Genomic DNA, 16,284 nt, shown 5'->3' with positions numbered 1-16,284 from the left:
ACCCAGGACAACATAAAAATACATTTGCTTTATTTGGATCAACACTGTACACATGGAGCACATAATGAGGCAGGCCTTAAATCACTGAGCAGTAAATGAAGAGGTCTATTTAAAAACAGGCTTATTTTTACTTCAACTATTTTAAACTCCGATGGATGTTCTCCGTACATAAAGGCTCAGTTCATTTCTACTGTCACCATCATCTTTGGGACTCCAAAAGGGTTCAAATGAAAGAATGAATTTTACACAATGTAAACTCAGGCAAGCGTGATAAATTATATTGTCTAAAATAACAAGCAGCTCTATTCTGACTTGAAAAATATCATTTTTCCATATTAAGAATAACCGAGACAGTTGTACAAGTCATTATACAAATCCAAGATGAGACAGCTTTGTGTCCCTGTGAGTGTTAGTAGAATGGTCGAATGGTTGGTACTGTTGCCTCGCAGCACCACAGTCTTGGGTTCAGGTGTCGGACCGGATCAGTTGAATGTAGTCTCTTTTACTCCACACATAAGTTATTCCTGCTGTTGATCCAGAGAAGAGTCTGTGGAAGTCTTGGTGTCCAGAGCACAGGTTAGTATGTGTGTGGATCTATGTAGTACATATTAAAGCCATTTTAGTGAATGTAGTGGTTCCACAAAGGATGGAGAACAACATAACTTGAGACAGTTTTATCCAGAACCACCTGAGTTCCTGAATGTAATCAGTTTTAAATAAATAGGGAGCCTAAGTCACGTCCATCTACTTCCAGACCGTGGTTCACCAGAAGAGCCATTTTTTTGTGTGAAACTCACCATCAATATCACCAAATTGACATCATCAAACCAGACAGAGAAAAGCAAAGGAAAAATGACTAAGTTTAGAAAACTTTGAATCCTTCCTTCAGGATGAAAGAGCCACTATAAATGTCATCGTGTGGTAAGTAGCAGCTATGCTAGAGGAGAGGAGATTCTGTGTGACGTCATTTACAACATGCTGACGTCTGATTTTTAGTCATGCTAATTACGAGTCTTTACAAGCCTAAGGAATCTCAAAGTACGTGACTGGGGCGGTCAAAAAACACATTACGTTTAATTTAAATTAAAGTACAACATATGTGTGATCCAGGCCTTAAGATGACTAGAAAGTAATTATTTTAGCCTCGTTGACTTGCATTTTGGGGACCCATGAGTCAACGAAAGGGAAGGGACTTAAGAATATCTGAAATCTGGGTGTTGTGATTGATGAACACCTGAACTTTGAAGATCATGTTGCCTCTGTTGCTCGTTCATGTTGCTTTGCGCTGTGTAACATACGAAAGATCAGACCATACCTAACACAACATGCCACCCAGCTCCTGGTGCAATCTACTGTCATCTCCCGCCTCGATTACTGCAATGCCCTTCTAACTGGTCTTCCAGGCTGTACTGTGAGACCTCTTCAAATGGTCCAGAATGCAGCGGCACGTCTGGTCTTCAATCAGCCAAAAAGAGCACACATCACTCCTCTGTTCATTGGGCTCCACTGGCTACCGCTAGCAGCACTCATCAAATTCAAATTGCTAACACTAGCATACAAAATCCAAGATGGTACGGCTCTCATCTACCTGAATCCTCTTGCAAAGGCTTACGTCTCGGCCTGGCTGCTCCGGTCATCACAGGATCATCAGCTAGCAGTGCCTACACCACGCTCAGGACAATCCTGACTCTTCTCATGCATCGTTCCACAAATGTGGAATGACCTACCAAGCACTACCAGAACAGTGGCTTCCTTTTCAACTTTCAAGAAACTCCTGAAGACCCTGCTCTTCAGAGAGCATCTTCTAAACTAGCACCCTCCCTGCACCCGTCCCCCCTCTCTACTGTCCACTCCTTGTTCCCTACTCTCCATGACTGATGTCAAGTTGTTGTTGTTATTGTTAGCCTCAAGGGCAACATGCCGATTATCACTTGTAAGTCGCTTTGGACAAAAGCGTCTGCTAAATACATAAACATAAACCTCTCTCTCTCTCTCTCTCTCTCTCTCTCTCTCTCTCTCTCTCTCTCTCTCTCTCTCTCTCTCTCTCTCTCTCTCTCTCTCTCTCTCTCTCTCTCTCACTCACTCACTCCAATAACATCTGGCCAGCTGCTAAAAGGGGCGTTTTTGTTTGTAAACAGGACGCCCCTTTTATTTCGCAGTGGCAGTGCAACACGATCACTTAGTGTAGACTTTCATTTTGACAAACTTAGCAGGGAAAATACTATATTTTGATGCCCATTCTGATTGGTTAGTGAGAAGCTACAGCAACCCCCATTAAGGCATTTCTGTGGCCAAGCAGAAACGCCCACGACTGGTTGGACCCTGCTCTCTCTCTCTCTCTCTCTCTCTCTCTCTCTCTCTCTCTCTCTCTCTCTCTCTCTCTCTCTCTCTCTCTCTCTCTCACACACACACACACACACACACACGCACACGCACGCACGCACACACACACACACACACACACACACACACACACACACACACGCACATAATTTACAGTGTAAAGGCATCACAAGAAACACATCTACAAAGGTTGCTCCTGGTGGACTTGAAGGCCTATTGCACTAGTTTAATACTTATAGAGAGTTCACTAACTTTAGCAACTTAAAGCAGTTACAGTAAATAAACTCTCATTAGTAAATTGTTGGTGACTGGAAGCGGTAAACTTTGATCATATCCTGTGGAACCTAAAACGGATCTTACATTTATGCCCCATTTAAGGATAAAATACAACTTCAAACATTCTTTGCTCCAGCCTTACCTACAAGAATAGACATCTTATAATACTTCACTTATACTACCATTCTTACTGTACAAGGGTGTCATTTCCTACAAGGTATTTACAACTATGAATTGGTGAAGCTTGCTGGATAAAAAAATAATAAAGAAAACATTTCTGTACATTCAAGACATATTGTTGTTAACAATATTAAAAATACGTCACACACAATGTACCTCACAGACAAGAAACTTGTTTTAAGAAAAGAAAATGTACCTGATTTAAAAGCAAAAGCCCATTGTGTTCCAGAGACACTGTTTTAACTTATTCCGAAATAATAATAAACAAATATTCTTGTAGAAAAAAACACTTGAAATGTAACTTTTTTCCCTTCTCTGACTGGAATTATTTCTGTTCTCTCATGTCCACGTTTCTGACCGTGAGTGTTGTGTTAACTGTGATTCTTCGATGTTCCTGACGTTCCTCCATTGTGAGAATGTACTTACACACTTAAGAGGTTGTTGGTCTCAACACATTGAGCAGGTCTTGGAGCTTCCACCACCGGTGTTGTTTGCAGCTATTCATTGAAACATGAATAAAATACAAGTTAGTTTTTGCTCAAATAATTCCAACAAATATTTTTTTAGAAAACCCGGACTTAAAGCTACAATGGAAAATCTGTAAAACAAGCTAGCTTAAAAAAAAGTTTGCATGCCTCTTAACAGCGTTCTAACATTGCATAGCTATGAATGTATTGTGGAAATAAAAAAAATAAAAATAAAAATTATTAAAGCCAGCTTGTTTTGCAGATTTGCTGCAGCAGCTTTAAGTTTTACCTAAGTTCTAGATCCCAGGTCCCATAAAACATCATGATTAATTGTACATTTTCCAAGTCCGTACTTATATTATCTACATGTACTTGCCCTTTAATCATACAGCTTGTAAAATGGCAAGATATATATTTATATATTTAAAGAGTATTTAATCTTACTTTCTGTCAGTTGGAAAAATTCCAGTAAACGTGTTTGTTTCCAGAGCTGCACAGTTCACATCTTTTCATTATGCTACAGTTAGCTTGCATTACCAACAGTACATTTATTTTCTTAATTAATGGAAGAGCTGGATAACCCGACCTAGTGAGAATTCCTCAGTAAGTAAAGTTGGGGGAAGCCCACAATGAGATTATGAGCTGTTAATTAGTAACCCACTACTTAACAGATTCAGAGTATAATACCTGCACCACCATGCTTTACAGTTGGTCCATTTTTTTTACCTTTATTCCTCCAAACATGCTCTGAGTCAGTAAAACCAAATAAAAGTCAATCCTTATCTCATTTGTGCATAAGACTTTCTTCAAAATTTAGAATTTTTCAGCACTGATCTGCAGCAAGTGAGACGAAGCACCAGATACTTAGATTAACTCGGTACAAAACACAAGTTTTTTTTGAAAGAATCACTATACTTTTAGCCGCCGCTGCAGCCTCTTTAGCAGCCTTTTCATCCTCGATGGCCTTCAGTTTAGCCTCATATTCCTCTTTTTTAGCATTCCACTCCTTCCTGTTGTTAAGGATGCCATCCAGCATAGGCTGGATTTGTGGGTGGAAGCGAGAAAACTCCTGAGGAAATAAGCAATACGGAATGTAAAGAGAATGATACTATAAAACTGTAGAGTTTTGCACAGAATTAAGAGTTAGAAAACTCAATATATATTACCTTGTAGACAAATGTGCAAACAAAGTCAATAAAACCACACTGTAGCTTTGGAAGTTCTGCTGCTTTGTTCCTGTCCATCATAGGCTGGTGGAAAAAATACCATTACATCAGCACTTATGGACCTAATCGTGCTGAAGCTTCATCATCTGCTACAGGTTCAGCCCTAAACACAAACCCACAATGGGTTGTTGCTCCAGCACCGTCCTTTCCAAGTCACCCTGCTCCCAAAACTCTGCCGCCACAGACAAGGCAACCTGAAAACACACCCGCTTATTAATAGAGATTTTGCCTCTAAATTCCAGTCAGTTAATTTATTTAGCACCAATTCATGTCACAAGTCATCTCAAGGAAGTTTACAAGCAAACACTCCAATTGAACCTACTAAACAGTACACAGAGTTTAGTTTGTAATTCCTCCTAGTTAAAAGTTTTCAATCTAAGAACACCCAGCAGATTACATCAATAAATAAAAAATATCATTTCCAGAGTTTTTTTTTATTTTTTATTTCTCACCTTGCTCTGTACTTCCCAGGGTTTGGTGATGGCGGACAAGTCGCACGCTGTCATCATCATAGCCCTGAAACAGGAGAAAAGATCAAATCTTTTATTTCCAGAGAAATGAACAGGATCAGTGAACACTGAGTGGGTTTTTTTCACTCACATGACAATTTCTTTCCTTGTTGTTTCCAAAGACAGGAAGTCCACCCATTTCTTTTCATCTTCATATGTTTTTGAAAGGTCCACGATCTTTTGGAACATGGTTCTCTTCCTGGGAAGGTGCAAGAACAAAAAGGTACTTCACTACTTATCCTCTTTGTAAAGCAAGAACAAAATAATTCATGATAATCAGGTTGGAAAAAAAAAAGCAACACTGACTTAAAATAAAGAGCCAGGTCAGTGGCGATGATGGCGATGTCAGTGAGATGAATCACATGATCTACCTGCCGTCTGTTAAGGTTTTGGTAGATGTTCAGTGACTGGAAATGAGAAATGAGGGGGATAAGTCAGTAAAGACGTGGACATGTTAGATTTAATTATTATTTGAGTACAAGTCTTCATTAACCTCATCAGACAGAAGGAACTTTCCAAACTCTAGATGGTGTCGCTCCAGGATGGAGGAGCCGTGTAACTTGGCCAGAGGGTTACCGGACCTGTTCGGGGGAAATCACACGTCCTCAGATTTCAACTAGACTGAACATGACATTCATCCTATACAGAAATTGTCAAATGTGACTGAACTGAGCATGAAAACTGGATATTCATTCTGACCCTGTTATCACAAGGTCACATTTACAACTTCAGTAGCCCAATGTTAGTAGCCATCAGAGATTTAACCCTTTAACTTCCACACCCAGAAAAAAATATTCATTTGCATTATTTGTTGATTTGAGGCACAGAGGGTTATAATAGTAATGATAATATTAATATAAATGTAATAGTAATTTAGACTTAAGTAATTTTTTTAACATCCTCGTACTTTTTAGAATTTTCTAGTTCAGTATTCTTGTTTCCTTGGTTAGTTCCAGTGACTGCTGTAATTAGATAAAGATGCTAAAACACACCTAGCAGTTGTTAGTTAAAGGGTTACATTCAGAACAATAGAATAAGTTTGAAAATGATCCGTTTAATCATTAATTTTTCAAATGACCTTGACACTTGCTACAGTTTTTAACAGGGATGGACAAAATATCGGCATCAATATTGGTATCGGCCAGTGTTAGTCATTTTTTTTTACAGAAAACATTTACGTATAACAAACAAAAAATTCAAATCAGTGCATCACTAGTTTTTAATCATATTGCATTTGTTGTCATATTCACCTCTCACATCTTTGGTTTTATTCTAGAACTAAGGTTACTTTGTGATGAGAATTTTGGTCCTCCGTTGTCATTCTCGATAAAGCCAGACTTTGTTGTCACACTTAAATTTTATCTGGTTTGGCTCTTGCTTGATAAAATGGATGGACTTGGAAACATGTTACATTTGTGCATCTTCACTGATCTCCAATTTATGGCTTGTAGACCCCTGATGATCCAGAGACCCCAGTTTTAGCGCTACAGGACACTTTATCACATTTCAAGGTCAACTTTACTCAAGTTTTTAATACATTTGCAGTGATCTCTAGTAGGAATCAATGCCTTGTAAGTTGTTCTTTGGTGGAAAAAAAAGCTCTGGTGCGCCTGAAGTCAGCTGGAGGAGAAAATATCAGGAGACGGGGCAGGATCTGGGCCCTCATTTATTAAATGTTTGTAGAAACTGTCCTATGTTCCTTTCTACAAATGAGAATGTTAGTATGAACAGTCAAAATCCTAATCTATGACGCATGCAGTGGCATCTCAAACGCATGTTCCTCCGCAATCGTCTGATGATAAATTCCACCCATGTGTACCCGGGTGCTCGTGTCCTTTCTCAGTCATTTACAAACAGAAACACCCTCAATTAACCATAGTTGGTAACACTATGTCCTCAGCACATGAGGGAGTTCCCTGGGTATTATTTCCTAATATTTGGACGTCTCGCCTCGGATTGACTAATGGCACTATGACTCTACCACTGACTCTGTTTGCTCTGCAATGTTGTTTTACCTCCATAAATAACACAATCCTGGAGGAGTTCTGCCATGCTGTGGGGTTGCTAATGCTAATGGTTAGCTTCTACTAGTCGAGTCGTTTTCTGCTGTTTCCTGGACACTAAACAAAGAACAGCCTTCCCTGTCATGAGCCAAGATGGATGAGTCCATGAATGTCAAGTGACAGCGTGAAGTAGATCTGTCAGGCTTTTAAAATCCTATCATTTCACCATCTATGTTCTATCAGAAGCTAATGCAGGAGATAGGTGAAGGGGACTATTTTCATGTTGAGCCTGCATGAAAAACTCCCGATGTGACCAATCACTTTCAAAAATGATGAGTAAAAAAAGGGTTTCTCAGTGAACCTGCTCTTTAATGAATAAATAAAAATCTTTAAAGAGCAAGTCATCCCTACCAAAGTCTTACTTCACTTCCTGTTTGAAAAATGCAACAAATGCTGCTGCCTGGCAGACCGAGAGGGCGGAGCCACTAACAAATACACACACACAGGCTCACAGCAACATTGTGACATCATAATGTACCAGCTAACATCACAGTGTACCTCTTAGCCAATAGCAATGGCGTATTGAAATTCAAATGCAGTGCTGAGTTTTTACCAGAAGAGGGCACAACACTGACAGTTTTAGGTAGAATATTTAAATTTGAACAAAAATGCACAAAATTGCCAAATTATTGACCACACATGTCTACAGCATGATTAGACATTTAGTATATAGCTTATCAGCAAAAAAAGTTAATTTGGGAATGACTTGCTCTTTAATATCAAAAGAGTTGACTTGGATAACTCGTTGCACTTACTTGACCTGGTACAAGTTATTTGTCCCTCTGTGGTCAATGTCATGCAGGAACCCTGCTGTAATCATAGCCATCACCTCCAGGTCAGTGTAGTATCGCTTCAGATGTCCCGTCTAAATGTGAAGGAAACAGACCAACTTTAGGACTTGCTATAAACTTGATCTTGCTTGTTTTTGAACAGAGCACCAACATTTTCAATAGAGCAAACTAATACCGTTAGTAGTGTGAACATGGTCTGTCCCACGTTGAATCCATGACGCCAGTTGTGGTAAGTGATTTTTCTGTAACCTTTACTGACCGAGTACATGAACCGAACCAGCACCTGAGAGGACAGCACACTGGTGTTTACTATACTACTTCAAGATTAAATGTGTTTGAGCATTACCTCCTGTGGAATCTGGAACTTCTTGACCACACCGACTTCATAGTACATCTGGATCCCACATTTCACCAGCTCCAGCTCCGTGCAGTTAAAATCAGAAAACCGGAACTCATAGATCTCAAATTTCTTGATCAGTGGAGGAAGGTCTTTTTTCTGAGATTGATGCAGAAAAGCAAAAGTTGAGTGACATTTAGGAGACATTTAATGCAGGAACATGAACACTTTCATCTCAGAACATTGATTAACTTTGTATTTTTTACCAAAATATTAAGAAGCTCCTCTTCTTCACACTCCTCTGGTTCACAGTCGTAGACGTCTCTCGTATTCTAAGAGGGATGAAAGAAATGTAAAGATTAAACTTATTAGAGAGTAGGGACAAAAAGGTAATTACCGTAAATCCTCTGATATTAGCCTGTATTTAATTAACTGCCGGGTATAATATTTTGGCCGGTATCGGAGTCGGCGGAGGTGAATAATGGCCGTTTTTTTATTGTGGCCGGGTGGAGTGTGGTAACAAGCAAGTACGGGGGGCGGTTGTGTCATCCGTCTCACTTTTGATTTGCCAGTGATAGACCGCGAGGGTAATAACTAACCATGCAGAGACAAAGAGGAGGCGAAATTTGATATCAAGTTCAAAGAGAATGTGCTGATTATGCTGCAGAACACTCTGGGGAGCAGTAGCAGGGGTTGTATGAACTAGTCACTAGTCGACTTCACTGCTCTATAGTGACTTTTTATGCCTGTCATCGACTAGTCGCTGTCACGTGATAATGACCGGCAAGATGCAGCCCTCGGAAAAGACAGCAGCCTGCTGTCAGCAGGTGACAAGCTCCTGCGCGTCGGGAGGCAGCGCGCTGTGCCAGAGCGTCGGTACTGACACCCGCCGTAAAACGGACATTTAATCAAATTGTGACGCTTACCCTCTTGCAATTTAACCTTCCCCTCACCCCCATCCTAACCTTAACCAGCTTGTGCATGCAAAGATCTGATTGTTGACACACTCCAGACATCTGCGTCCTGAGGACGGCCACAGTAACATTATCAAATCAGGTGTCGCCACCTCAAAAACTAATTTAACACGCGATCGTTCATGTCGGCTCATTTCCTTTTATGTTTTCTTTCTTTTATTCTTTTATTTGTGCCTGATGCGTTTCGCTGCTGTGGATCGGGGCACATCACCTGTTTTGTCCTCGGTGACGCACCGATCACTGATGCGGCCAGCGAGAACTCCGCTGTTTTTGCGGTCGGTAGATCTTTTAGAACTGCAGTTCAAAGGTAACTCATAAGGTGAATATATATGAACCCAGGTAGCAGTTTTTCTTTAGGATTGAGAGGAGATGCAGGAAGATAATAAACAGGCAGGACAGAAAAATAGTCAAATAAAAACAAGTTAGTTTTTGTACCTGGTGGTTGCAACAAACAGACACCATTGAAGGTAATCAGAAGTGAGGAACAGAAAAAGAAATAATTATTTTAAGAGCAGCAGCAACTCTGAGAGGCTGCAGGCGCATCAGTGAGTTTGCGTCCGCTGCGCAGGGGGAGGGGTGAGATGGCTGAAGCAGAAACTATTGCTGTTAAAAGAAATGTGTTTAACTTTGAAAATGTGGGCACAATTTTAATTGTCAAAAACTCCAGCGAACCATTAGTTCATTTTGCTCAAATAGAAATTGAGGCCTGCCTCTAATTCTGGTCCTCCTTCCAATGAAGGCCTGGAGCTTGATGAGCTTGAGTCAAATACAGGCCCGGGCCTGTATTAGAGGATTTACGGTATTAGTTCTGAGTCAGATTTATTGTTTTTTTGTGTTAAAAATTAGAAATATTCAGATTTTCCTATCAGGATGTTCACTTGCTTTTGTGCTGTTTCATGGCTATAGAGTAACTTAACACATTTGTCTGTTTTTTGGAGATAAAAGTCTCTTTGACAGTTTTTTTTAAATGAACATAAACAGCTCTGACCAGAACATTCTGGATCTCATCATTTCGACATTTGACATGGTAAAGAACCATGTCTTGGGCGATGTCTTTCCGGTTTTCCAGCTTGTTCATTTTGTCGTAAGTGTCCGTGTTCAGAGCTGACCAGCCCAAAAACTGGGTCAAAGCCTGAAAACCAGAGAAATTAGTGTCATGCAGCACAAGTTTATCCAACACAGTGAGACTTTCCATCATGTCCTCAATGTTACCTCCATGAGCTGCTCGTCGTGATCATCAAAGGGCTTTCCATCTTTTCTGTTGTAAAATGTTGCCACGCCAACTATTTCTTCTTTCTTGTTGACAATCGGAAGTGAGAGAACATTTTTTATGGTCCAACTGCTGTCGTCCAGAGCTCCCGTCTGCAAAAATTTGATGAGTCAAACTTATTTCATGCTGTTTGAAAATCATAGCCTCCTTTATCATCTGTTTGAAGTCTCTCACCTGAAAATGAAAGGTCTCATCAGCAGCCGCGTTCATTATGTTACAAATCTGAGGAGCAGAAATGGTTGATGAGCAGACGTATTAACGTAGAACAACATTATTTAGTTACTTGCTGCAAGAAATTCTACAGAAACTCACAAAACCGCTTTCAGCAACATAAGTGGGCAGACCACTGCTCAACGCCCAGTGGTCAGCAGGTGGATTCCTGAGAGACAAATGAGCAGGACACTGGTTAGCAGCTTGTAGCTTAACTGTGCTTCAACTATTAACACAAAAAAATGCATAAATATTCTGACAATATTCTCAAATATCAACTCACTCTTATCCAGTTGTGGCTTTAAGTAAAAATAAATTCTCACACAAAGTCTAATGAAAAACGAAAAAAGTTCTGCTTACGGTATTACTTTGATGTCTTCTTTTCCATGCAAAATATAATCAATCACTTTGTAGAAAATCACTTCCTATTGGAAGAAAGAAAATGGTAATTAGATACAAAATGACTTCAAAATGTGAAAGTACCACAGAGATAAAAATAAAAATAAATAAAAATCCAAAGACTTCACCCTGCCATCAGGAGTCACGGGACCAGAATAAGGCGGCTGTTCTCCCATCAACACGGGCCAGATGTCAAAGAACTCCTGGAAGGAAATGGACCCATTTAATACCTTTAAGCTGATAAATGCACAACCGTAAACTGTTTCTGATTACACTCTACCTTTTCCTTTGTCATGTCTAGTAAACCCACAGAGTAGCGGTCACAGTTGAGGTAGGCTCGGACCGTGTACAAGGCTTTGTGAAACTGTCGCTCAATGTCTGTCAGCTCTTCAAACACCTTGTTTGCAGACCACAGCAGCAGCTACAACACATCCCAAACCCACAGTCCTTACATAAGTAAAGCCTGGGTGCAAGTTTCTGAACCGCTAATTGGGAATGAAAAGCAAGTTTAAACGAAACATCGACCATACCTGTCCTTTACGTGTCTCACAGTTATGGAGGTAACTCAGGTGGAAAATCTTCAGGTTCAGAGAAGCAATTTTCAGATACTTTAAGAAAAGCTGAAAATAAACAGAAACAAGACAAGATAAAGTCAGATTTTGGTGATTGTTTCAAGTGAATAGGTTGTTACCAGATCAGTGGCTGCCCTGAGACTGGGAGATCATGGTTCACACCTACAGTCAGGCCTTACCAAACACTTTAAAAATGGGACCCAATGCCTCCCTGCTTTACTCAGCATTAAGGGATTGGATCGGGGGGTTAAACCACCAGTTAGTTCCTAAGTGCAGCCGTGTCTGCAGCTAACTGCTAAACAATCCTTTACTAAATTATGAAGGTTGTGTTTTAACTCCTTGGTAGGACTTTTTTGAGCAATATCTTTTTAACTTCACCGTGATCTAGGTAGTCGTGAGTATTGTTTTGGTCAAAGAATTTTCTCCCACCTAACCCTTTGGGTGACGTAATGATCGGAGAGTCCTGCCTGCAAGTAACTGACAAAGCATCACTTAAACGTTCCTTCAAGCCTAACCTCAAATATTACAACACAAATATTAGACCTACAATGGCAAATTTGGAAAACAAATTAGCTTAAATATTTTTATTTCTCTTAACAGTGTTCTAATATAGTGTAGATATAAATATACTGTGATTTTAAAAATGAAAACAAATTTGAGTGGTTCTCTCGCATTTGTCTAAAAACCTCCATCGTTTTGCTGGAGGTTGCGCTCCCTGGGATTTTTTACCCTAATGGCCATCCGTTGGTGAGGTCTTACTCGAACACAAAAATATTGCTTGCTTGCGATGATTCAGGTATGTACTGCCCCTATCATCAGGAAAAATACACGCCGCCACTTTAATATCCAGCAAAGCTGTAAATAACACAGTTAAGGCTGCTGTAGCAAAAATCGAGAAAAAAAATTAGCTTAAGATAAATTTTATGCCTCTCAAAATTGTTCCAACATCATATAGCTAAAAAAAATTTGTGAAGATTAAAAAATAAAAAAAAATTGAATTAATAATCTGGTCTTCTTACTTTTGTCTAAAATCCTCAGCCAATAACACGTTTCGAGCCAAAAACAACTATTTGACCATCCGGTGCTGAACCGCTGCACTTCCCTGGGCCATCCACTCATTACGCACTCATATTTAGCAACAGCGCACCACTGGTGTGAGCGGTTCTCTGCTCAATAACATCAGAGAAGGAGAAACAGCTGGCTGCTGCCACTTCAGCTTTAGGACAAACTCCCATAGCCCGAAAAAGAAAAACGCCATTTGAAGTCATTGACCTCAAAAGACATTTGGACCCAGAAAATGGTGGCTGGTGGCTATCTCGTTTCCTCTGGCATTGCGTGTTTCCAGTTCTGGCAGAAGCATCTGAAGGAAGATACCCGAGGGGAGGGGTGAGTGTTCTGTGACCATTTGTATTCAAAACTAGCTTGTTCTGTAGATTTGCTATAACAGTTTTAAATTATAAAAGAACACTTTAATAGTACTTTGACCTTTGCGACTACTGTGCCGTTATGTCTGTTTTTATAAATTATTGCTTAGCTTATTTTCTTTTATCAACAGCAAAATGTACAAAAGTATGCTAAAGGCTGGCATATCTATAGTTTTATTTATGACTAATACAAATCTTAATTAAATCTTATACTGGTGCACTAAACTTAAGTCAGACTCACACATCAAATCAAGAGTACATGATTTTACATTAGAAAAAGAAACAAACTCTGACTCAGAAATTTCTGCAAATGTTTCTGCAAATAATGAATCTACTATATCATGAGTAACGTCTGATAAACTGCTTAAATTAGGATCACTGGAGTCACTTCAGGATGGATTCATATTCATTAGCATTTTTGACTCATTTGTAGGATTTATGTGAATAAGCACTGTTCAAAAATAGAGGTAATGTCAAAGGTGAAGGACCCTCCCTCTTGAGTTAACAGAAAACAATTCTGTTTGCGTAAATACTCCTGATCGAGATGACATCATTGTATTTAGTCAAATGACTTGTTTTTAAATTTGTTTTGGCACAGAAGAGTTCTGCTCCTGGTTTACTCACATCTTCGTCCTCAGCGGTGAAATGCGGTCCCGTGGTCTTGTTCAGAGCCATGATCACTGCCACCATGTCTTTACCGTTGAGGATGGGCGTAGCCAGAACACTCCTGGTCTGGTAGTCTGTGAGTTCATCAACGAACGAGCTGAAGTGCTGGCTCTGACAAGGAAAAATGCGTACATTTATAGGGATGGATCTGCAAACACTAGAAGTTTTCAGTACAGTCCAAAACAGCGGCAATCGTTTTTTATGGTCTAATATGCATTTAAGCCTAATATAATTGCATTTCTGTCACAGCAGTGTATAGCAACTAATAAAATAATACAATTATTTCTCTTTTTGATTAGTCGACAATGTCAAGACTGTATTTTCTGTGCATTTTTGTTACCACACAAAAGGTTGATTCATTTTAGTTAAGGTGGATTATATTAGATGTGTCAAAAATGCAAATAAATAAAGCATATTTCATCTGGTTTTAAAGTGAAACTGCAGCCATTAATTCAAATTAGACTCAATGTGAGAAAATCATAAAAAAAAAACATTTAAATTGTTTATTACACGTGCTGCATTTAAGTGAAGCAAACTGTTGTTGATCTGTTTTAGCTTCCTGCTGACTAAATGCCAGAGGCGTTTAATCCAAAGCTACAACAGAGGCTAATGGGATCTGAAAATAAAAGGATTAAGTCTGACAAGGGGATTTACTCCCACACTTAGTCAGGTATACGGATGGAAAACTCTCAGATTTCAGACTGAATGTATGATTATGTCTAAATCATGAAAGCAAGAAGCTAAATCTTTTGCACAAATGCAAAAAATAAATAAATAAATAAAGATTTTTGATGACTCAGTGCTCCATGGATGATTTAAACCTGGGCTTTTTAGTTTCTAAAAACGTTACTGTGAAAAAAGTGTTGTTAGGACAGCACAAATTACATGAATTCATTCGCAATCTGAAATTTAATCCAATTTAGTCACCATGAGGAGTTGTAATTTATCATTAACTCTTCAGGCTACCTTTGCTTTATTTAATTTTGACTCTGTTGGACTCTATTGAGAAATCACCTGGTGGTAAAAAAAACATCAACCTGCAGTCCCAATCAGCTGTAGATATCATCTCTATTAATGAAATTTCTCTAAACCACTTTACCTCTTTAACATTTTTCACATTAACAGTCTTCTTCGTAAGAGCCACGTTGCCAACTATCCCCAAGTCCAGTGGGTAGACGATCTCAGAGTCAGGCGGGACCACGCAGTCCTCCAGCACTGAATCCACGCTGACGTTAAAGAGCCTGGTGGCCAGCTCGCCAATGCCGTTCCGCTGCCGGTACATGAACAAGCTGCAGCGGTCGGCGTGGATGAGAGCGCTGAGCCTCTTCAGGATCTTGAAGACCACTTTTTCCATGTTGACGTTCTCCTGCATGTCTTTGATCAGGTCATACATGATTCTGCTTTCTTCAACCTTTGAAAAGAAGAGAAACGGAACCCCTTTTGGTAAATGTGTAGGTTTCTGTTGACTTCAAAAGTCATGAAATGGGGTGATTTACCTGACTAAGTTCTTTAAAGTGACTAAAATCGATATGCTTTTCTGGAAGTCCGGACACCTTCGATATAGAAGAAGTGTTCATCTTTTTGGCAAAGTAGTTTTTTGCAAACTCTGGGTTCCCCTTAAGAAACTTCTCCACGTCTCCTTTTTGCAAACTCATGGTTCCTTCTCTCTCCTCTACGTCTAAACACTCCTTGAGTTCTCCCTCTTCAGCTCAGGGATGGAGCTCCTGCTGGTGCAAATGTTACTCTAATGGAGATACCTCCAACTTTTGCCAACAAAAAAGCAAATGTAAGCCAAAGGAAATCAACAGAGATTATGATATTTACATATTTTATCCCCTAAAAAAAGAAAGACTACTTACCCAAATGATGTGTGGGGGAGGGGGGTAGACACATTCAAAATCAGTTATAAAACAGTAATCCCCCCCGACAGTAGGATGAGTGGACTGTAGGAGGGAGCGCCTTTAGGAGAAGGCAGTGGGTTGAATCCAAACAATCCCTCTGTCATCAGCAGATAGGGCTGAAGGTTAGCAGGGATCTACCTATGCTAAACTCATCAGCTGATCATGTAGTAACAAATATGTGGGCCAAAGGATCCAGCCTTCATTAGTTCATTCACATCAAAACCCCACACTACCAAAAACATCTGCTCTGAAGTGCATCTGCAGCAAAGGCAACAATCAGTGTTGCAGAGAATAACATATTTTATAATCTACATGATTTGATGTTTTCTCATTACATCAGTGTGTTCCTGAATGAATTCAACATAATGAGGAATTGAAATATATGGCTGACACGTTTATGTCTTTTCACAGTTTTCTCCCAATTGTTTCTTTCTTTAGGGTGAACCTGCACAGGCCCGTTAAGTCCTTATTAAACAATGTCTCGTCTAGCATAAGCTCTATTTAGTTAGGACACCCAAATAACTCAGACAGCACCCCACCATCTGAGGCACTCTGCAATCAAGCCTGTAATCTTAAAACAATAAAAAATAGACCCGTTCTGCACCTCTACAGGGATATTTAATCCTTTCATTGAGAGCCAGCAGCACCTGTCTATAATAAGGCTGCATAAAGACCT

General features: G+C 39.7%; 1 protein-coding gene across 2 annotated transcripts; it reads right to left on the bottom strand.

Moving 5' to 3' along the window:
• Positions 1-430: 430 nt before the first annotated feature.
• Positions 431-15,697, bottom strand: pde6b (phosphodiesterase 6B, cGMP-specific, rod, beta). Of its 2 annotated transcripts, XM_054744266.2 has the most exons (25): positions 15,567-15,697; positions 15,204-15,470; positions 14,807-15,118; positions 13,666-13,818; positions 11,576-11,665; positions 11,326-11,466; positions 11,174-11,248; positions 11,007-11,071; positions 10,749-10,815; positions 10,611-10,658; positions 10,379-10,528; positions 10,155-10,298; positions 8,459-8,524; positions 8,202-8,351; positions 8,031-8,138; positions 7,820-7,929; positions 5,495-5,582; positions 5,308-5,408; positions 5,093-5,200; positions 4,945-5,008; positions 4,612-4,686; positions 4,433-4,516; positions 4,182-4,335; positions 3,226-3,296; positions 459-594 (listed from the first exon to the last, which is right to left on the bottom strand). In XM_054744266.2, exons 2-24 carry the CDS (start codon positions 15,360-15,362, stop codon positions 3,247-3,249), a joined length of 2,562 nt encoding a protein of 853 aa, XP_054600241.2. In that variant the 5' UTR covers positions 15,363-15,470; positions 15,567-15,697; the 3' UTR covers positions 459-594; positions 3,226-3,246. The 2 variants fall into 2 exon arrangements, with proteins under 2 accessions (XP_070408398.1, XP_054600241.2); XM_070552297.1 differs by having other exon boundaries at positions 431-3,296; positions 15,204-15,431; positions 15,567-15,688.
• Positions 15,698-16,284: the final 587 nt, after the last annotated feature.

The sequence above is a fragment of the Nothobranchius furzeri genome, chromosome 6 (genome assembly GCF_043380555.1).
Source record: "Nothobranchius furzeri strain GRZ-AD chromosome 6, NfurGRZ-RIMD1, whole genome shotgun sequence".
NCBI classification, from domain to species: domain Eukaryota; kingdom Metazoa; phylum Chordata; class Actinopteri; order Cyprinodontiformes; family Nothobranchiidae; genus Nothobranchius; species Nothobranchius furzeri.
Note: the sequence above shows the minus strand (reverse complement) of the source record. Positions and strands in the feature narration are given on the sequence as shown.